This window comes from Centroberyx gerrardi, chromosome 17 (assembly GCF_048128805.1).
Source record: "Centroberyx gerrardi isolate f3 chromosome 17, fCenGer3.hap1.cur.20231027, whole genome shotgun sequence".
NCBI lineage: Eukaryota > Metazoa > Chordata > Actinopteri > Beryciformes > Berycidae > Centroberyx > Centroberyx gerrardi.
Window position 1 is genome coordinate 15,752,997 of NC_136013.1, and position 22,299 is coordinate 15,775,295.

Consider the following 22,299-nt stretch of genomic DNA (forward strand, 5'->3'; position numbering starts at 1 on the left):
ACCAGCGCTTGGTGGAGCTACCCCATCATGCATTATTCATTGTTTCCCACAAGCCATTAATGCTGTGATTAGCATGTTAACTCTCTCCCTGGATATAGACAGATGTAATTGGCCGGTTAAGTAGGCTACTCCGGCAACTACCAAAGTCAGATACACAGAAAAAAGCCATTAAAGACATTTTGGCCCAGATGCTCTCATTCCTCCCTGAGATGATAGCTTGATCGCATCGCTAGCTACACATGTGGTACGCAACACGTTTTGTTCCGTGTCTCAGATGGATGAAAAGCTGACCGCAGACGCTGATTATTTCATGTAGCAGCTGAGAGCTTCCATTACCTTCCTCGGAGACCTCCCAGCTGGCTGCCGCTGTCATTCCAGCATTCCTAACCCCACTTAAGCTCTTCACACTTGCGGAAATGTTCCTCACACGTCGATACACAATACACTTCACCTTACTGTGCGTCAGTATAGTCTCTCGATTGAGCTGCGGCAATATTCTTGTCCGATATGTTTTCTGAATCGCATGTGATTTGTCACAGTATCCAAAAAACACAGTATTCATAACTACACCACTTGAGCATTTTCATCCTCAGCTGCAAAATGCAAATCTCATGGGTTGGCGGTTTTCTCATGGGTTGGCGGTTTTCAGTATGTGTCCCGCTGCCATCCATTCTCTTTTCATTTTGCGGCCATTTGAGCCCACAAGTCTATTCTAGCAATTTGGGTTCTTTGGGGTATTTTCTGCGTAAGGTTGTTCAAATGACAAAGACAATTCTGTCTCAGGCGGTTTTATTAGCTTGTGGGAGCCCATGTCTCTGACCCCTGAGGCATGTTAGGGAAGTGGCCAAGTCAGGACAGGAACACTGACGGAGGACTAGCCAGAGAATGCAGTTGTCTGTGTTGGAATGGAAGACAAGGCCCTGGCTAAGCCCTCTGTTCAAATCAAATGGCTCTGTGGTTTCTCTGGCCCACGTTCGTCCTTTCTCTAACTGATACAGTGTGTATGAGTGCTCAGAGGCAAACTAAAACGCTCCTAGACAATATGCGAATGTCATTGCTTTCCACTCTCTATGAATCAATTTGTTTTGAATGTCTGAGGCGCCACTAGACTTCCATACATACTCCCAAATGATGTGTAAGCATTTCTGATAGGACAGACAAATTCGAAGTGAGCTTTACAAGTATGGTGTTGTTTAATGTAATTGCCGAGAATGTAAATGTAATGTCGATGTCAAACTTGTTTGTTCGTAATGTCTGTGTATTTTCCTATGTTTGAAAGAGTCTCTTTCAGTCAGCTGAGTTTCTGTAGTTGATTCTTTAATCATGGAAACAGCTTTGTTATGAAACATCAACAAATATTTATACTTTATATGACAGACAGATATAGAGGTGTGTCCTCTAATCATATCAATACTGTCCGTGTCAAATGACAGGCCTGTATGCCATAATGTTCCTAACCTGATGACTTGCAGAAAATGCAGAAGCAGTGGCCTAACTACATCCCTGGCTGATTAGTATTTGCTGATTCAGTTTTTTCTTTATGTCTAAGTTGAAAGGAAACCTCACAGCATGCGGTAGCTAACATAAGTTGTTGATCAAATTCCCTATAACTTTCCCTTCAAAGGTTGCTAGACCAGGCATAGATTGAAACTGGTGAATATGCCATTTTGTATCGACCTTTATGCTCTTTAGAACAAGCCAGCATGTTTTCAGCTCACTAAAGATGTACAGTTCCGTAGAGTTGAAAAACAGAGATCGGTGGTTATGTCACTAGACCTGGTGACTCGTCAAAATACAGGTTAACATTGACCAGTGGTTGATCAAACTGACCAGAGAACAGACACAGATGACTGAATTGTGATCATCAAACTCTCTGTTTGTTTTTTAAACAATTATAATCAGCCTTGCCCTTCAACGGTATCTGTCTTTGGCCCCTGCACTAGACACGAGATGCCAAGAAATACTAAATTATGTATGTACGAAATTGCTAACAAATGTTGCCTTTAAACAGCGAGTGGTAGGGAATCAGCGCTAGTGTTATACGGTCCAGTGTTAACAGCCTCAACTTCCATATCTCTCCATGTGTACTGACATATACACATAGCAGGGTCTTTCCCCTGATTTTATTAAACTTTTTTTGAGTTATTGCCAATGCGGGTTGCCAGGTTTGGATCCTAACCACCCTTCTGGGCCTAAAATAAGCCCCTTTGCTCAGAATCCTTTCATAGTACCATGTTGGTTTTGATGGGGAACTCCGTGAGATGTGCAAATAGGTTTAAACTGATTCATCGATCAGCGTGGAAAGCAATTCCTGCCAGGACTCTTTCAAAAAGTCTGTTCATGCCAAACCAAAATGTTATTTACCCACAGCCATCTTTCTTCAAATGCCTGTGAAGTGGCTTGGTGAAAGCTGAGGCCCCACCAAGGCTGTAAACCACTCTCTTACATAATCCCAATATCCCTATGAGCAACATGTCACTTCTCACTCCATTGACCCTACCAAAGGGCATTCGTTCTGAAGCTTTCCAGATGCATGCTACACTCCAACACACTGTGCTCATGCCGAGAGGAAGTCATCTCCTACAGACTCACCTAGTTGATTGACAACCATCATACTCAGTATAATGGACTAAATTCAATTATCTGGGTGCCCTCGAAGTTGAAAACCCTCCAAAATGATTGGTCCTATCTATGCACCACTTCTGACATGTTATGATGGCGGTGATTGCTGTTATTATTGTAAGTTCAGAGCGGTAGTAATGTTTATTTTAGTAATGCAGCGCAGTCTTTAGCAGGCCAATTCTATGAAACAGTCCATCTTGGAGTGCGACATTGTAATGTAAGATGTAATGCAATGCGCTCACCGTTGTTTCCTCTGGCCTCTCAGATATTGATGAGTGTGTCAACGAGACCATCTGTGGCAACCATGGCTTCTGCGAGAACACCGACGGCTCCTTCCGCTGCCAGTGTGACCAAGGCTACACCAACCCACCAGGAGACACCAGCAGATGTGTCGGTGTGTAACTGCTCTCCAGTAAACATGTTCATGATGGCTAGGCTCACTGCACATTCCTGCATAACTATTGCGTGCTACTGTGACATTTGGTCACATTTATATAGCAATAAACTGATCGTTTTGAATATTTTCATTTCAACAGCTTTCAGCATTTTATACACAGAGAGTGACAGCTACTCTTACAAAATGATTGATAGCACAAATTTGGAACATGTGGTACTTTTTAAGGGATAGAAGGAAACTAATGGACTTCAGGTAATGATTATTTTCCTTAATTTGTATATGTAGTGAGGAATAGAACTCTTCTAATAGCGATGGCCATTTTCCATGATTTGGCCACACATGACCTTGCATGTGTGCTTGCTGCATGCATACCTGTGTGCACGTGCGTGCTCCCATATCCCTGCGTTGACCTCACCCCTTTCCCCTCCTTTCCTCTCCTGTCTTTCTCAGACGTGAACGAGTGTGAGATGAGCCTGGCGCTGTGCGGGGAGGCCCTGTGTGAGAACTTTGACGGCAGCTTCCTGTGCATCTGCCCCAGCGACAATGAGGAATTTGATCCCCTCACCAACCAGTGCCGCTCCCTGGGTAATGCAGCAGGAACAGCGCTCACAGCGACTCACGGGACTTAACTCTCCATCCCATCGTTGGGAGACGGAGTTTTCCCTGCTGTAATGAGCCGTCTCTCATTATCCAAACAACAGGCTAACGAGGTGGATGTGGGACGTGGAGCTACACCACGTCCCATACAGTATCTCTTGACCTGCGGAGGTTGTCTCCATTTGTTTTATAGATTAGGGTTGGGTGGATTGGCTACAAAACGAAATTTGTATTAGTCCAGTCTCTTGGACAAATGAGGTAGAAACTCCTCCATCAGAGCTCCACGATTTCCCCACCAAGGCAAACAAGGATAAGGTGTAGCTATTGGCAGTTAGCAGCATGGACACATTGCTCTCTCCTACACTAACATGATCTCAAGAGTGAAGGTTACTGACATGCGTAAGACACTCGTAAAATGAAGGGAAAAGCCCTTTTAGTCATGGAATGACCATCACATCTCCAGCCTGATCTGCGTATGTGTACACGAATGGGGCATATTTACATTATTAAGCGGCGCGCCCTCAGCGGGGATGTTTTTTCTTCTGCCTGGGCACTAAACCCCAGCTATGCCTTTGTGTACCTTTTCGCCACATTCCGCTGTTTGCTTTCGACGTGCGTTAATCAATCATGTGAGAGTGAATGGTGTGTTGACTCACATGCCAGTGTTTCCATTTGGCTAAGCCGGCAGCTTAAGGGTGAATGCCTGAGCCCATGCCTTTGGACAAATGAGCAGGCTCAGCAGTGGCAGGCGAGGGTATGGACTGCCTGCTGGAGGCATGTGGACACTCTGGAGGAAGAATAGCACAGGGAACTTGACACTGTTACTGTGTAATAACATGCTACTGGAGTGTTATGGCATTACATCTGTGGTAAGCAGGCTGGTGTAGTGAGTAGGGAGGCCGCCCTTTGATCAACCCCGGGTTCAAGCCCCTGTATCAGCAAGACTCCGCCCTGCTGAAGTGCCCTTGAGCAAGACACTGAATCCCTACCAGTTCCAGCAGTGCTGTTCTGTAGCCGAGCCTGACCTCTGACCTCCCTGTGGAGGGGGGCAGGTGAAAAGAAAACCTCCCTATAGGGATCAATAAAGTATCACATCATCACACTATTATATTATTTAGTAGTAGTAGTAGTATCTGATGCACAGAATGAATTACTATACAGATAAAAAACATACTTTAAGTATTAATTAACTGATTTTCTTTGCTCCTTAACAGTTGACATGACCCCTGAGCCCGGTGCTCCAGTCCCTCCATCTGCTCCCTCAGCAGAGGAGAGAAAGGAGTGTTACTACAACCTGAATGACGCCAACTTCTGCGACAACGTCTTGTCTCGTAACACCACCAAGCAGGAGTGCTGCTGCACGGTGGGGGCCGGCTGGGGTGACAACTGCGAGATCCACGCCTGTCCTGTCCCAGGAAGAGGTAAAACAGGAGACTGATAATCACAATAATCACTGACCCAACATGTTACTGGAGAAAAGTGGAGACTGATCATTCCATGCAGGTTACTGTATGTGATTGGCAGCTCAGTTTATTGCTAATTATATTGTTTCTTTCACTAACAAAGCAATTTTTATTCTCCAGCGGATTACAACCAGTTGTGCCCTCATGGCAGCGGACTTCTCCCCCTGACTGTGTCCTCTTCACAAAGCCTGGAAGAACAGCACCATTACAAAGGTACTTTCTCTCTCTCTCTCTTGCTCTCTCTCTCTCTCACACACACACACACCCACACACACACACTTTTTAATCTCTTCAAGCCACTAACTACTGTTTTTAGTTGATATCCCCGAGCTTTTACAGCTTCCCCTCCCCCATAACTTTGTGTTGGCACAAAGAAAGGTGCTGTGTCAGCCCCTGTTTTATTTTCACCTGCAGCAACGTTTAAAGCGAGATAGACGGACATAATTCCCCGCCTCATTTATGGGTCTGTCTCTACAGCTAGCCTTTTAAGGCCTAATGGGATACCTGCCTGCATACCTGACTAATTAGGTGCCAGTATGTCCTGACAGCTTGTTATAAGAGCACTGGGAGCTGTTTCAAGCAATGTGCCAACATTTTTTACAAACAGTGGGTTTTGACCATTGTTAGCTTCCATTTACCTATTCATATGGTGTAATACCAGCTTGTGAATGTCTCTTTGTCTCTCTCTCCCATCAGATGTGAACGAGTGTGAGATGTTTGGGTCAGACATTTGTAAGAATGGACAGTGTTCCAATCTCTTTTCTACCTACACCTGCTACTGTCGGTCCGGCTTCTACTACGACAACATCCGGCTCGAGTGTGTGGGTAAGAAAAGACTTCTGTTTTTATCTCGTAGCATTTTGAAACATCAATATATCATTGCCAGATTATTTGTGATAACTTTGTAGAATTACTGTAAACAAATGAGACCATGGCCTCTTTCTTATACCAGTGGTATTGTTTGTGCATGTGTTTCTCAAAATTAAGACCATATTTCCCATGAACTCCACTGCTTTGTGTCGCAAAGAGGATGTTGCTACTTGCTCCATTTGCACTGGAAGAACAGCGCCCTCTTCCTGTTTTGTGCCGTAAAGCAATCCAGCAAATTTCTTCCAAATGTGACCCGATGGCACAAAATGTAAAATGCAGTGTAGAGGCTGCCGATACTGCAATGGTCTCAATTGTTTACAGTAATTATACAAATGAATGTGGTAGTAATTTAGTGATATTAAAATGATACACGTGCCACCTTTAAATAGAATTGTTATGTAAATATCACTCCAACCACTTCACAGCGATCACTGAGCTTTCTGCCCATGTGTGTTCCAGATTATGACGAGTGTGAGATGGAAAACGCCTGTGTGGACGGAGTGTGTGTGAACACCGCCGGGTCTTTTAACTGTTTCTGCAGTCCTCCATTGGTACTGGACGGCACTCGGCGACGCTGCATCAGCATGAATGCCACAGAAGGTGTGAGACACACACACACACACACACAAACACATATACAAACTCACTCTTTACACAAATACACACACACAAACACAGAAAAAGGGAGAAAGAGAGAATTTCAAACAACAAAGAAGCAAAGGACAACTGTTTTGGAAGAAGGGTGGAGAAAGAAAGAAGAAACATATACAGATTCATACACGGTGCATTTGTGACATATATGAGAAAAGGATTGTGGGAGTTGTGTGAAAATTTGCAGCTAAAATCAGAAACAAAGTTCAAGTTTAAGTACACAATAAGAGAACTTTTACTTCCTTTCATTAATCAGATACTGCTTAATAAAGACCAGATGAAAAAGACAAAAGGGACTGGTATGCTGTGTGTGTGTAGAGGATGTGTGTAAACTAGACTGTAAACAAGGTGCTCTTTGACGGGGGAACTAAAAACATGAAAGGGGGGAAGAGGAAGCCACTGTAGCTGGAAGAAGTATGCGGTGAGGCTGAGCTTTTCCAGAAATCAATGCGCTTTTGTATGGGGAGGTTGAATAAAGTTTATTTCAGTATCTTATGTCAAAGTGAAAAAACAGACATGATTTGCAGAAAAGGATTTCCAAATCTTGAAACTATGACAAGGTTTGATAGCTCACAGAGTAACAGACTGAAGGGTCTCACCCCTGACTGATTTTAATTTGCCTCTTGATGACTACGGCACTCTGCCAACAATGCTGTGGGAAAAACCGCATTACGGCCCTCTGTCGAGGCAGACTTTTTTCCTCACTTTTGACATTTCCAAGCATCCATCTGTTTGTTCATCCCTCCATCCTCTCCCCCAGAAACTCTAGAGCCTGATCAGGACATCCACTTGGAAATCTGCTGGGCGGATCTGGTGGAGGACAACATGTGTGCTAATCCCCTCCCGGGGCGCAGGACGACCTACACCGAGTGCTGCTGCCTGTACGGCGTCGCCTGGAGTGGGCAGTGTGCCTTCTGTCCCAGGAGAGACTCTGGTGAGAAGCATCGAGACAGTGATTGCTATGTTTGATGATTTCTGTTCAAAGTCTTGTCACAAAAGCTGTCACTCCTTCATTACTATTATTAATGCGTCAAATATACTTCTTTCTCTTGTGTGTTGGTGCATTCAGATGACTACGCAGTGATGTGCAACCTGCCCAGGAGAGCAGGTACTGACAGTCTGCGAGAGCGGCCGGGCTACGAGTACAGTCCCGGGGGGCCGGAGGGGCCGGAGGGGCCGGAGGGTCCGGAGGATCCTGCGGAGCGTTTTCCTCCTCCATTCTGGGACGGTTACGGCGGCCCAGGAGGGACCTACGACGGTCCCGAGAGCGTCCCTCTCTTCACCGACAACGACTACAGCCTTCGAGAGCCGCCCATCCGTGTCCCCGTCCAACGGCCGCGGGAGTTCCAGCCGCGACCCGTGAATCCCTACGCTGGTGGGTACACAGTATGCGCCCTAGTTTCTTAGACAATTGATCCTCATTAACTAGATACTGTACACTACCAGTCAAAAGTTTGGACACATCTGACTGAATGTACTATGTTTTTCATTATCTTAAAGCCATTTTGATCTAAAGGCGTACGCTTAAATGCTTGAAATTTGTGTCTTAGATAAATATAAATAGTGAAGTTGATGCCTATGTATGAATTTCTTTCCAAAGCCTTTGCCTTTCTATCAAGGCAAAGGGCGGCTACTTTAAAGAATCTAAAATATAAGATAGTTTTGAGTTGTTTAACACTTTTGTGGTCACTGCATAATTCCATATTTTATAGTTTTGATGTCTTTACTATTATTCTAAAATGTGAAAAATATGTGTGTGTCCAAACTTTTGACTGGTAGTGTAGCTTGGATGAGAGCACATAGCATTTATTTAGAATATATGTTATAGGCAGTGGTGTAGTGATAGATAAAAAAGGCGGCGATCATCATAAGGCAAACAACCACCCATATAAATAAAAAACATGTATTTCTTTGTCCAATCAGAACGCTACGATGGCTTCGAGGGCCTCAGAGCGGAGGAGTGTGGAATCCTGAACGGCTGTGAAAACGGCCGCTGCGTTCGAGTGCGGGAGGGCTACACCTGCGACTGCTTTGACGGTTACGAACTCGACCTCAACAAGATGGCCTGTATAGGTAGGTTCTTTCCCCGGCATCCTGGACATCTTTCACAACGGACCACCTGCGTTTAGATCCTCCTCTGCGTCTCCTCCAAGTGCAGGGATTTCCCGGAGTCAGTAGGGAATACAGCAGTTCATTTAATCTCGTTTCAAAATGTGGTGTTGGATCTTGAAATCAAACCATAGTGAACCCTCCCTCCAGGTTTGTGCCTTTTGGAGCCAGGGCTTGGGTTAATTTCAGTGAGGTAACTCATCATGCAGTATATCATCAAGCTCAAGGAGAAACTTTGAATTTAACAGCCTTGCATTAAGTTATGTTTTATGGGAAACTGATGAAAGCAGTGCACTCTTCAAAACCAGCGTGCGTTACCCTTTGGTCTGAATTTCCGTAGTCGCACTCTGCCAAGAGTAGGGAGACCTTGAATCTCAGCCACATCGTGTAATACATGGGATATTACACATTTTAAGTGTGCTTCGTTTGTTTTGTTTGAAAGTGAGACTGTCTTGTCATAATGAAATGCTATGATTACAATATGATGTAGGAATCTGTCTGCACACGGGCTTATCAGCTCCAAGGCCGGCAGTTTTCCCAAGCAAACGGAGTGAAGTCTGACACCATGGAAACATGGGGGAGCCATGCAACTCGTGCCATGCCTCCTTTTATAAATACCGCTAGCATTTCCCCAGCAGAACATGACATAAACAGAGGAGGGTCATTTGAGATTGACTGCTAAGAAATGACAATCAGACCTCCCGCGCCGAAAAAAGGGAGAGAAAAACCACTTGAAGGCCAAAGGGAAATTTTATACAATGCATTGTTAATTTAAGTAACAACATCTGAACAGTTTAATGTTCAAGATGGCCGGGGACTCAAGTTCAATCCCTATCCAACCAACACGCAACATGACGGCATGCTTGATTAAAGATACACTGCCTTTTCAAATGTGATATTATGTAACATGCGTCTGTTATAGGGTGAAAACCTCGTATCTCCAAATGTGAACTTTTCAGGAACCAAGAAAAACAGTTCTTAGCTTGACGGCCATGCATTTTTTCAGTTTATCCAGTGGGTTTTGAATGGGTTTCATAAGTGCAAGGATCCTATAACTTTCTCAACCCATAGAGGACAATGTAATCCTTCAATTTAGGTTAAAACATTAAAATCACCAAAATTGGAGTTGTGAGGTTTTCACCCGACAATGAGAATGCAAAGAGAATGATAGAGGAAAGAAGAAAGAAAGAAGGAAAGAAAGAGAGAGAGTAAGAAAGAAGAATTTGTCTTAAAGAGAAGTATTGAACAAACAAGGAAAGGAGATTGTGAAAACTGCAAAACAGCTGACGTGAATTTGTATATATGAATAATTTTTTAGTTTCCTAGTCATACCACCCGTACCCATCAGGCTACTCAGCAGCACATGTGGCCCAGGCAGCTGTTTCAACTAACGCCGCGTGTCTCCTTTCCCCCGCAGACATAAACGAGTGCGAGGACATCAGCGACAAGGTGGCCTTGTGTCAGAACGGGCAGTGCACCAACACGGAGGGCTCGTACAGATGCACCTGCTCGCCCGGCTTCGTGGCCTCGGCCAAGCCGCACGAGTGCATCCCGGCCATCCCGGCGTCTGGGCTCAGGGAGGCGGAGAACTGAGGCGGTGACTGTTTTGGAGCGCTGGCTTCTCCCACTCCCCCCCCCCACACACACACACACAACATCCCCCCCCTTCGCCCCCCTTCGGCCTCCTCCAGAGGGCCCGGCACTAAACCTCCAACAGTAACGCTGAAACGTCCAAGCTCGTTTCCCTACACCGCACGCACACACACACTAGCACACAACACATGCGGAAGCACACACACTTGCATTCGGCACACGACAATATTCACTTCCCCCTCATACATACACACACACACACACACAAATATATGCATACACACACACACAAGAGGACCAGGAACTGTGCAGTGAATGTATTACATGGGATTTAGTATTTCACCAGATTTCCATTTGCCTTAAAGGGATTTTGTGGACTGATCTTTTTTTATTCAGTGACCCCAGGCAATTTGATATGCAGATATATTTTCCACTTTATTTTCTCTGTCACTTCTTTTTTTTGTTGTATTATTTATTTCATTTACATGACGGGCCTCTGCAAACTAAGAAAGCAACCTAATTCAGAGGGCATACTCGATTCCTCTTGTTTTATTCGTCTGACCAATTGACTTAGTCACAGTGTGGGGAGATTACGAATGTCTTTTCTAAAAAGCTTAACAGAGGGAATGTCGTAAGAACACAGTCACTCCAGCATCATAAAACAGGTTGAATGAACATCTTGTCAAAACCTCTCGCCAATATTATCTCGCTCAGTCAAACTATTGTGATCGCGGTGATCACTGAGAGAACTTTCCCCACAGCTGCCTTCATATTCTTCAAGTTTAACCACAAGCCGCCAAGTTGAAGAATCTCTGGACCAAGAACTGGGAACTCAACTCAGCCGATCATTCACATTACAATGATCCACCTATATGTGGACACGGAAAGACTGTAGATGTATATGATGATCTATATAATATTTTGTAAAAGGTGCAATGGGTGTAGCCAGCCTTCCTCTGTTTGACCCCAATGATCACAGATTTTTCTGATTTCACAAGCTTAGATTAGGTAAATAACCATGGATACAACAAATATCTTCTCATAACAGTATTAATTTGTTTTATATTCATGTAAAGACCACATTGATGTACCCTAACTTATCAGAGGTTGATTCTAGGCTATTTTCTGTATTGTTTGCTATGAATTTATTTCAAGGTCTTATTATACAAACTCAAACAAAGTAGGTAAAAAGTTAAAGTCAACACAGTGAAATTACACTACATCACTGCTTAAAGTAGAAGATTGGCTTTATGCCTACAGTGTCACACAGGTAAAGTTTTTTTTTCATTCAACTGCATTGCCATTGGATCCCACATCAGACCATTCCCATGTGTACATCTCTGAATGCGTGTAAAGGCAAAAGGCTTCGTTGGACAGGTTTGGGATATTTTGTACAGATCTAGTACTATGTATTATTTTTGTTACATATTCTACTAATGCATATAGCACAACCAATATTTTGTTTGACATAAAATGGAAAATTGAAGAAAAAAAAAATTATCTGGCATTATAGCTTTGTAGATTTATATATTTCTGTAAAAAAAAATGTTTTTTAATCTTTTTATGTATGAGGAAAGTGGCTGACACTGTACCAGAGGAAGTGTATGTATCCTGCCCTGTGGAGCAGACAATGAAATATAATTTTTTGGAAGTGGCAGCACTGTTCTAAACACAGACGTTTTGTCCTTCACGTTCACTACAAAGACAAACTGCTTTTGAAATGCAAGCATCAACTTCTGTGCCGTAACAACTCCATGCCTAAATATTAGGTTGCGATTGTGAAATGAGCATTATTCCTTTCAAATAGTCTCTCGAGGGGCCTTATGTCATGAATGTATCACAGGCAGTGTACTCAATTGGTTTTTGAATTCCCAGTCACACAGCTATTTGTCTTCCACATTCAGGTTTAAGAAAATAACGGCCTTATCTATCTAATGGACTGAACTTCTCCTGAGAGATCCCACCAGCACACAAACTCAAAACTCTCATTCTCACGTCGGAGGATGACCTATGCCCTTAATCTGCATTCATAGACTATAAACCTACAGTCGTGCAAATGTTTCCACTGTATGTTCACTGTACTTGCTGTGCTGTTCAATTCATCACCTCACATAGCACACCAGAAGTCTTACGTTGAGGTCAAAAAAAAAAAAAAAAAAAAAGTTGGAAACACATATTGTTTTTTGGGGGTATTTAAAGCCTTGCAAACCACAAATTAGTTGAGATAAATGTTGTGTTGTAATGCTGTGGTCAATGAAAATATCATGTTCATTCATTTTGTTTACCTCTTGACTGTAATCACTACCAGTCATCAAAATAAAAAATATAAAAATATCAATATCATTTCTTCGATTTTATTTGAAATACTAACAACCCACACTCCTTCCATTGTGCATTTTCTCTCTTGTAAAGCACTTTGAGCTGCATTTCTTGTATGAAAGGTGCTATACAAATAAAGTTTATTATTATTATTATCATTATTATTATTATTATTATTATTATTATTATTATTATTATAGGCTATTTAATTACTGATTTGCTGACATGAAAGTTTTTCATTTGTGTTAAAACAATAAGGCACAAGAGGCTGATTTTGTTAGTTGTGACTTTTAATAATAATGAAATAATAATAATTCAACGTTTTTCTTCCGCCAAGCAATATAGTTATTGAACAGTAGCTATGAGCTACACACAGTGGTTGCTAAGCGACACATAAGACCTAAAGGTATGAATAGTGATTTTCGGTTAGCGCATTAATATTTCAATTAACTATAATGCGGTCACAGGTGTGCATTTGGGTACTTTACAACGGCTTGCTCTGAAGATGAATTAGTTAATCAGAACTGAGGACCAGGACCAGTTTTATTAACTAGATAACATCAACAATCACGAGAGTGCAAGAGATGAGGTGAGAAATAGTTTATTGTACTCTATCGCTCTCTAGTGGCCATATTGGAATGCGCAAGCACAGGCTCCCTTTGCTTTTTCCAAGGACCTCATTGGTTAGCCGAGGACGAGTCTAGATTTCAGAGGGATGCTGGGAAATTGTGTCCAGCCCCGAGCGCCGCGCTCACATAAATACTGCAAAAGAATACACATCCCAGAAACCACTTCGCTTCATGCGTGTATCGTTGGTTAGACCCATAACGCGTCTGTGTTGTCGCTGCGTTGCTAATATAGATCTTTAATTGACAAAATAGGCTTAATTTAGTGGGGATACTGACCCACTAAATTACATCTTTACTTTGTGATCTATTATTCTTTGCATGCCGCCATTGGACGGTGAGCTGAGGAGTGGATGCTAGGTTAGGAAGTAGCAAGCTAGGATAAGTATATTATTGGTGAAAATGTCATAGAATAGCTCGGCGAAAATGTAATTGAGTATGAATGGCTTTAGTGTGCCAGTTAGTGTCAGTATCGCCTGCCTTAGCACATGTCCAGGTGACAGCTGTGAGCTAGAGCAACACTGAGGACAGGTACCTGGTGCTCTAATGTTGTCTCTTGATAATATTCATGCTAAATGCAGTCCTCTCTCACTGATAAACTTGGTATCTAGGTGCCTGTGATTCGCTACTTTTACTGCATGATTAGACAGTATTACCACACTATTAGATCTTACTGTGTTGGCCTAGGGGGGATCTGGCCTTACTCCACTTTGTTCCAGTTTTAACTTCCTAATGGCAAAGGAGGAATGCCTTACACAGTGGCACAAAACAGAGGACACTTCAACACTACGAAACAGGAAAGCCTTTCTCAGCTCAGAAAAGAAGCAGAGCCCCCAAAGTTCACCCACTCCTCTGCCGAAGGATGAAACCACCCCAGCTGCCGGACTCTCCTCAGAGGGTGACACCCGGTCTTCAAATGGGACATCAGCTCACTGGTCAGACGGAGGAATCCACCCTCCCAGTAATGAGTCCCACAGCACAGTGCCTCTGCTATTGGTGGCGGTGCTGTCGTTCTCCACCCGCCTCTACAAGATAATGGAGCCTCCTCATGTGTGGTGAGTGGAACTTACACCCCCAGTGAATACGTAGAGTTTGTGTACATTGTTGTCATGTTCTGACTCTCCTGGATGTTTCAGCTGGGATGAGACGCACTTTGGAAAGATGGGGAGCTACTACATCAACAGGACCTTCTTTTTTGACGTCCATCCTCCTCTGGGGAAAGTAAGATGCATCCTCTCTTTGTGGGCACGGTCCTAAGAGACGTGTCTGTGGTAAAAGCAGCTACACCACTAATTACCTTTCTAGTTTGATGAGTCTTGGTCCCTTATTTTGCTCCGTTCCAGATGCTGATAGGTCTTGCCGGCTATATGACAGGCTATGATGGCACCTTTCCTTTCATAAAGCCAGGAGACAAATACGAGCACCACAACTACTGGGGGATGAGAGGGGTAAGCCTCTTCCTCCATGGATATTCAGAATATGTGGTCTTAAACAGGACTGGATATAGTGTGTGTCTGTCCCACCTGTCTCCCTCCAGTTCTGTGCTGTGCTGGGCTCCTGCCTCCCGATCTTCGCCTACCTCACAGTGCTGGAGTTGTCCCAGTCGCACACTGCTGCTCTCATCACTGCTGCTGCACTCATATTTGGTGAGTGTATGTCCGTCTGTACAGAAGGGCTGCACAGCTAATCACAACAAATATCAAAATTGCAATATTAACTATGATAATTTCCAAATCCCAAGAGGCTGCAATTTTTTTCTTTGAGGGAAAGGTGTTTCAGGCAGCTTCCAAAAAAAAAAAAAAACATTCTGATGCTGAATATTTTTGAATATCTTGCTCTAAAAAATCAAGTTGCATGTCAGATTTAACCTTTCACTGTATTCAAACTGAGCAAAGTCTAGGCAGGCGCATCTCATATTCACACCCACCTATAATTTTTTTAAAATTATTTAAGCACACAAAAAAACTATGTTGGAAAAGCAGTGTTAACATGCATTACAGCTCATATCGCAATCTTAGTATTCAGCAAACTATGGATTTTTTTATGGATGATTTTTTTTGTCAATATCATGCACCAATAATGCTGCTTTCCTGTAAGCTTAGCAGCATACATTTTTGAGATATTCCTGTCAAAATGAAGAGATGACTGTTACCAATATTACAGCCCAGTGAATCTGTACTTAATGATACTCTCCTGACAGACACCGGCTGCATCACTATTTCCCAATACATCCTGCTGGACCCCATCCTCATGTTCTTTATCCTGGGATCGGTGCTGAGCATGGTGAAGTTCAACCAGCAGAGATACAGGTAGGACACCTCTACAACTCGCTTCCTTTTGTTATTCTATGCTGTCTTATTCTCTAACAAGAACAAATCTTGCTTGCTGATATTGTTCGGTGGGTGGCATTTTGGTTTAGTGTGTAAAATCGGACTGTGGGTATGGAAACGGGCTTGTTCACGAGGCAGCTAATAAGCATCTGATAATACACCTGGCTGTTGTTTTCAGGGCTTTTAGCGCACCCTGGTGGCTGTGGCTGGTACTGACGGGTGTAAACCTTGCCGGGGCTTTGGGGGTGAAGTTTGTGGGGCTGTTTGTTATCCTGCTGGTGGGACTGAACACAGCCTGGGACCTGTGGAGGCTCCTCGGGGACCTGCACCTCTCACTGGTAACCAGCAGCGTTCATTTAATCATACTGGTAGCTGATACTGTGGATGCCAGATGTTTGACAGTTCAGCTCTCTCACCTTCTCTCCACCTTATTTTTCAGGTGGACGTTGCGAAGCACTTCCTGGCTCGCGTTGTTGGACTCATCCTGCTTCCACTGTTCCTATATGTTACAATATTTGCAATCCACTTTGTTGTTTTGAACAAAAGGTGAGTGCGATTGTTGCATTTTTGTTACAGTGTGATTAACATCCACCACATTCTCTGGGTACTCATGGTTGTTGTCTCTCCCCAGCGGACCAGGAGATGGCTTCTTCAGTTCTGCCTTTCAGTCCCGTCTAATAGGGAACAATCTACACAACGCGTCCATGCCGGAGTGTGAGTCCCAAACATAAAAACATAAAAACATAAAAACATATGATACTGCACCTGTGATGACTAGGGACTGATGATAAAATGAAAAAAAATGAAGAAAAATGTAAGCAAACGTTTCTGCCCATCAGGCTGTCATCAGTGCATTTTTCTGTCTTTACTTTTCATTTGTTGCACCATATCAAATTAAAATAATATTTTTTACTATCTCAGCTTCTTAATGCCCTTTTTGTGAGGCTTAATGCCATAACTGGCTGGTGTGCCGGCTACTTTTCCCTTTCGATGGTGTTTACAAACACATTTCCCATGAAATTGTATCTGTTTTTTATGTCTGTCAGTGTGAAACAATGTTTTGTTGTTCCTCTGGTGCAGACCTGGCATATGGCTCCACCATCACAGTGAAAAACCTACGTATCGCTGGAGGCTACCTGCACTCCCACTGGCACCTGTACCCAGAGGGAGTGGGAGCTAAGCAGCAGCAGGTCAGGCTGCAGCTTCAATATAATAACATATGATGCTATTATCCTTATATTTTCTATTTCCTCTGAGTTAACAGTCTTCACTGCTGTGTCTGTGTCCATTATACAGGTGACAGCCTACCTCCATAAGGACTACAACAACTTGTGGCTGGTCCATAGACAGGGTGACAGTGATGGTGAGAAGATGGGCTTGTTGCACTGTTAAGAGACACAAATGACATTTATTTTAGAGTCCTAGTAAAGGAATAAGTGTAATCTTCTTATTGTTTATTCTTTATCTCTGATATTAGCACAATCTGAGACTCCTGATCTGGTTCGCCATGGTGACATCATTCGATTGGAGCACAAAGAGTAAGCATGCTGACACACAAAGAAAACCTTATTACTGAATCCTCACTGATACAAATGCTTTGATTTAATCTCATTCTCATCTGACAAACCTCACACGTTTCTAACATTTATTCTCCTTTGATTCTCCTGGTGCCTTCAGGACAACCCGCAACCTTCACAGCCACCTCCACGAGGCGCCTCTGACCAAGAAACACTTCCAGGTTACAGGCTATGGCATTGTGAGTAGGCACATAATGTAAAGCAGCACTATGCAAGATTTTTGTGTAAAAATACACTCGCCTTCTGTTCCTATATCACAAAGTGAGGCTGCAGCAGAGGAGAGCAGCCCATCCCCCCTAAATTAGACACTGTAGATTTGCTATTTACCCAAATGGGACGGTCACTGGTGGGAAAACTTCTCCACCCAAAAGAAGCGAGGAATTGAAACTTAAGAGCAAAATACAAACATGAGAGAGCAAGCGCTCCGTCCAGAGAAAGCTGGACTCGCCAACGTTAGATCTTTTGTCTCTCTTGTCCCTTTGCAGTTTACTGAGATCACGTTGCAGGATTTCTGGGTATTGAATTAACAGTATGTCTTTGTGTGTATGTCCCCAAGCTTAAATCATACCTCTGGCCTGTTCTTAGAATGGCACAGGAGACGCCAATGACCTGTGGCAGGTGGAGGTGTGTGGAGGTCGGAAGGGAGACCTGGTGAAGGTGCTGCGCAGCAAAGTGCGCTTTCTGCACAGAGCGAGCGGTTGTGTGCTTTACTCCTCCGGCAAGACTCTTCCCAAGTGGTAAGAAAGATCTTCCCTAGTCTGGCATGTTTCGCTGTTCTATACTGTTGAGTTTGTGGACAGTTTAAGCTGACTGCAGGTCTTCTCTCTGTGTAGGGGCTGGGAACAGGTGGAGGTGACCTGTAGTCCCTACCTGAAGGAGACTCCAAGCTCTCAGTGGAACATTGAAGATCACATCAATCCCAAATGTATGATACACACACTCCTTGTGTCCTTTTTTGTGTGTGTACCTCTTGACATCAAACATTGACCTACATGTTCCTTTCCTTTGTATGTATTGACAGTGCCCAACATTAGCCTGTCAGTGCTGAAGCCCCATTTTCTGGAGATCTTACTGGAGTCCCACATTGTCATGATCAGGGTAAGACACTAATGAGAAAAGAAGAAAGAATGACGCTTTGTCAAAAATCTATAACTACAATAGCTTGTGTAAAATGTGTCTTTTTAGGGTAACAGCGGTTTGAAGCCCAAAGACAATGAGATGAACTCAAAACCCTGGCACTGGCCCATCAACTATCAGGTGCATTGCATGACCTGTGGTGTATAATTTTAAAACAAATTGAAATGAAATGCATAAGTACCTCCTGACTACTGCAAATGTTCCTCTTGTTTTGTTTCTGTGCAGGGATTGAGGTTTTCTGGTGTGAATGAGACGGAGTATCGTGTTTACTTGCTGGGGAACCCTGTAAGTCTGTGCTGGGTTTGCTTCATCTCCCTATGGCACATCTGTCTGACTAACACACATGGATGCCCTCATGACTAAATGCTCTTCCTCAGGTGGTCTGGTGGATAAACCTGGCTAGTTTGGGTCTGTATGTGATCATGGTGACAGTGGCGTCTGTAGCCCTCCAAAGAGGTGTTTCTCTGGACCAAAAAAGAAGAGGTAGGACAATTGAAGACAGAAGAGTTGTGTCAGAAGTACAGATGTCACACTGGATCAGAATGTCAACTAAATATCATGCCTGCTTCTCTCTGTGTTTCAGAGCATTGCTGGGTGCTTATGAGAGGAGGAGGGCTGCTACTCCTGGGTTGGCTGCTGCACTATGCGCCTTTCTACACCATGGGCCGCATCCTCTACTACCACCACTACTTCCCTGCCATGCTGTTCAGCAGCATGCTAACAGGTACCCAGTCCTATCGCATTCTGCCTAATGCCACTATATAGACAGAAACAGTCAAGCCGATTGGAGAGTTCTGGTTAAGGCCGTTCTTTTGTTCTCTTTCAGGAATTACATTAGACATCCTGTTGCAAAGTGCTGACCTGTTGCTCCACCCACCTTATTCTTATTGGCTGCAAAGAGTCGGGCAGATGGTACTTCTTTTTAGCGTCCTTTACAGGTGAGGCGAGGTATCCCCTTGGATACTCTAACATTGTTATATAGCATCAATCTGTGGTGTTCAGTGCATTCCAGGAGTTATTTAGCTGTTTGTTGGACCCACTTTCCCTCAACATTCCCAGAATGCCTTTCGACAGCCCCCAGAGAACGTGTCTGAACTTGTTCCATTTAGCTGTGGGTTATATGTGTAGGTGGAGAGAGCAATAGCAGTTACCCCCTACTCTAAACTCAATATGTCTTGTGGTTGCATTGCATTCTGGTCTATTGAGGATACTGTTGGTTGGGAAATTGGCATCTCATCCTTTTCTACAATGGATTTCTCCCTGTATGATTGTTGAACGTTGATGCAAAATGATGAATCTAGAAAGAAGCTCTTGCTCATTGATTCATCTACCGTTGATCTTTTAGATAGTTGGAAGTTTTTCTGCTATCAAACTCCATTGTAGCTGCACTGGAAATAATCTTGACATCACATCACGTCATCTACGTTTGGCCAGTTATCCTCAGGAATAACAAAAACACACCACCAAACATTAAAATGGGCCCAGAAATGCACAGTACATCACCAATAGCTGTTTTTAACGGTGTTGGATTTAATTGTCTTTTAAATAGATTTGTATTGCCTTCATATTTTTTGTCCTTGCCAGATTTTGTCACCAGGATCATAGAAAATATTTGTATTTGATGATTACCCATGTAAAATGTAAAATCCTCTTCCTCCTGTCCCTCACACATTGAAACATTGCCATTAATTCTCTGTCCAATGCAGTTTCCACCTGTTCCATCCGCTCTCCTACGGCATGCGGGGGCCTCTGGCACACGACCCCGGCAGCGCCATGGCCGGCCTGAGGTGGATGGACTCCTGGGAGTTCTAGACAGCTGTGATGTATAAGAGCTATTTTAAATATGAGGGACTTTTTTTCTGACATGTTTCTCACAGACTTTGGTTCTTATAGTGTTTACAGATAAAAATATTTTTCATAAGGTATACACTACTGTAGGTTCTCTACCTGTCCAAGTATTTATGTGTCTCAACATTTCTAAGCGTCTTAGTTCATCATGTGTAAAGAATGCTTGATGAGTCAGACCTGAACCCGTGCAATACAAGAGTCAGAGTCTTGGGAGTATTTCAGAATGAAGACTTAGACACTAATCATCACCGAACTGCCTTAACATGTAACACGTATTCAATTCTGGACTTGGTCGCAATAATAAGCTAAAGTGCCTGTAAGTGAAATAAGTCCTTATTTTGAAATGTCCCCATATTGTATTTCTTAGTCTCTGTCAGTTTTAAGGAAAACACTTTTCGTTACATTGTTATATCAAAGGCTGTATTTCAGTTCTCAATGGTCTTGATCTTACTGCTCAGTATTTTTGTATTGTATTTAGCCATAAGTGCTGTCTAGCACTGATGGGCTTTTGTTTGTTACTACAAGACTCCTACTGATTCTGCGTGATATGTTCATTTCAATGTGATCAATAAACTGAAATATAGTATTCTTGTAGTCTATCCTTACTTCTGCTGCTATCATCTTGTACATCTGATGAACATCGCATCCTCCTTTAAAGCACTGATTTTAATGAAATTTCATAAATGCATGTTGGGTTCTAAGAATACTCTTTTTTTTTTTTTTCATTCATACATGAGAATCTGATCAGCTTAGAGCCTTCAGTATACCTGATAATGTGAATAGATAGTGATGTACACTTGCACATGTAATGCTAGAGACAGCGAACAGACAACAGAACTTTATCCTGCCCGGCTGTCTGGATGAGATTAGTATTGCAGAACTGAGTTGGTAATGTAATCTAGAACATTATATTTTTTATGCAATCTGCACGGCATATGTATTACTTTATTTCTCATATAAATTACTAAAGGGGCATATAATTTCTGTCAGATTCCAGAATATGCCTACTGTGCAAAGTAGGCTTTTTTAAATTTCTGAATCAGCATTGGTCCGGACAGTAGGCCACTAGAATTGACAGAGGAGTGGGAGTTGCTCAAAACTGAATTGTCAGTAGAATCTTTTCTCTGCAGAGAAAATTCTACTATTCTACTATCTTTACCGGGGTAACCATGGTTACCCCGGTAAAGATACTACACTCAATGGTGATTGTTTTAGATTTGTAAATAACTTGGTCCAAATAAGCCTTTGCTTTTTTTTTCTTTCCAGAAGTTGTTTGTTGGGTTTTGAGTGAGTTGTGAACAACAATGGATTTTTCCTATCAGTTTGTAGGCTGTTACATGTAACTGTAACTTGAACATGTAACATAAGAATGTGCTACAACACAGTCGTCATTACAGCCATGTTTCACCATATACATGATGGACACTTTCTGAGAAGGCCTCATATATGACTTTATATAGTCTAATAAATACACAAAGACAGATGCATTTCTTTGCAGTTTCTCTGCACTCCATTTGATGAACAAACCAAACCCTCCCTCCTCTCCAGGTTAACCCTAACACATCACATAAACACCAGTGAATAGGTTAGAACTGGGATGATCAATCAAATAAAAACGTGGTTACCAACTCTTACTCTACGATCAATGTTTTATTTATTTACAATTAAATAAATTGTCATCAGGAATAATAAAACAATGCTGTTGACCATTTATTAAAAAAACTTCCATGGGTTTGAATTTGGGGGGGGGGGGGATGAAAAAATAGGGGGGAAATTGTCTAAAAAAAAAACAACTTCCCTGTATCAGACTAATTTCACAGGAAAATCTGCCTATTGACTGTGTTTTTGAAAATATGAATGACCTCTGTGTGGTCGATGCTGATGTCCCTCTCAATGGACAGTAGCAGATCTGAGAGCTTGCCTTCACCACAGCTGTTACAGAGATTGTTTTTTTACCATCTTAAGCTTTGAAACAGAGCGTTCCACTGAAGCAGCTGTAATAGGACTATGGCTGCTAGCTGACACTTATTAGCCACAGTAACATTAGCTTCAACTCAAGCTAGATGCCTAATTTAAACTTCAAAGCTAGCTATCAATAGTTTACCAAAAGCATCAATAAAATACGAGATTGATTATAAGATAGCTAGAGAAAATAACACA

At 42.8% G+C, this 22,299-nt stretch overlaps 2 protein-coding genes across 3 annotated transcripts in view; both read left to right on the top strand.

Annotated features, from left to right (window-relative positions):
• LOC139931737 (latent-transforming growth factor beta-binding protein 2-like) overlaps positions 1-12,634 on the top strand; it is an 82,966-nt gene extending 70,332 nt beyond the window's left edge. Inside the window, exons 29-38 of the mRNA XM_078289414.1 lie at positions 2,888-3,016; positions 3,470-3,604; positions 4,831-5,037; positions 5,200-5,292; positions 5,776-5,904; positions 6,409-6,549; positions 7,361-7,534; positions 7,670-7,975; positions 8,524-8,673; positions 10,127-12,634. Of these exons, the coding sequence (XP_078145540.1) occupies positions 2,888-3,016; positions 3,470-3,604; positions 4,831-5,037; positions 5,200-5,292; positions 5,776-5,904; positions 6,409-6,549; positions 7,361-7,534; positions 7,670-7,975; positions 8,524-8,673; positions 10,127-10,302 (1,640 nt within the window). The 3' untranslated portion in view covers positions 10,303-12,634. The remainder of the gene's footprint in view (positions 1-2,887; positions 3,017-3,469; positions 3,605-4,830; positions 5,038-5,199; positions 5,293-5,775; positions 5,905-6,408; positions 6,550-7,360; positions 7,535-7,669; positions 7,976-8,523; positions 8,674-10,126) is intronic.
• Positions 12,635-13,487: 853 nt separating this feature from the next.
• pomt2 (protein-O-mannosyltransferase 2) lies at positions 13,488-20,658 on the top strand. 2 transcript variants are annotated; one of them, XM_071925310.2, is made up of 21 exons: positions 13,488-14,302; positions 14,384-14,468; positions 14,591-14,695; positions 14,785-14,893; positions 15,448-15,556; positions 15,756-15,915; positions 16,017-16,123; positions 16,209-16,291; positions 16,658-16,767; positions 16,874-16,940; positions 17,055-17,115; positions 17,255-17,333; positions 17,740-17,891; positions 17,988-18,079; positions 18,176-18,252; positions 18,340-18,411; positions 18,517-18,576; positions 18,669-18,774; positions 18,875-19,015; positions 19,118-19,229; positions 19,998-20,658. In XM_071925310.2, exons 1-21 carry the CDS (start codon positions 13,980-13,982, stop codon positions 20,101-20,103), a joined length of 2,316 nt encoding a protein of 771 aa, XP_071781411.2. In that variant the 5' UTR covers positions 13,488-13,979; the 3' UTR covers positions 20,104-20,658. The 2 variants fall into 2 exon arrangements, with proteins under 2 accessions (XP_071781411.2, XP_078145666.1); XM_078289540.1 differs by lacking the exons at positions 18,517-18,576; positions 18,669-18,774; positions 19,118-19,229; positions 19,998-20,658 and having other exon boundaries at positions 18,875-19,009.
• The last annotated feature ends 1,641 nt before the right edge of the window (positions 20,659-22,299 follow it).

Coding starts and splice junctions, on each gene's coding strand:
- pomt2 (XM_071925310.2), top strand. CDS start 13,980: ATGGCAAAGGAGGAATGCCTTACACAGTGGCACAAAACAGAGGACACT. Junction 16,124..16,208: donor TTTGTTGTTTTGAACAAAAG/GTGAGTGCGATT, acceptor GTCTCTCCCCAG/CGGACCAGGAGATGGCTTCT. Junction 18,253..18,339: donor CCCACATTGTCATGATCAGG/GTAAGACACTAA, acceptor GTGTCTTTTTAG/GGTAACAGCGGTTTGAAGCC.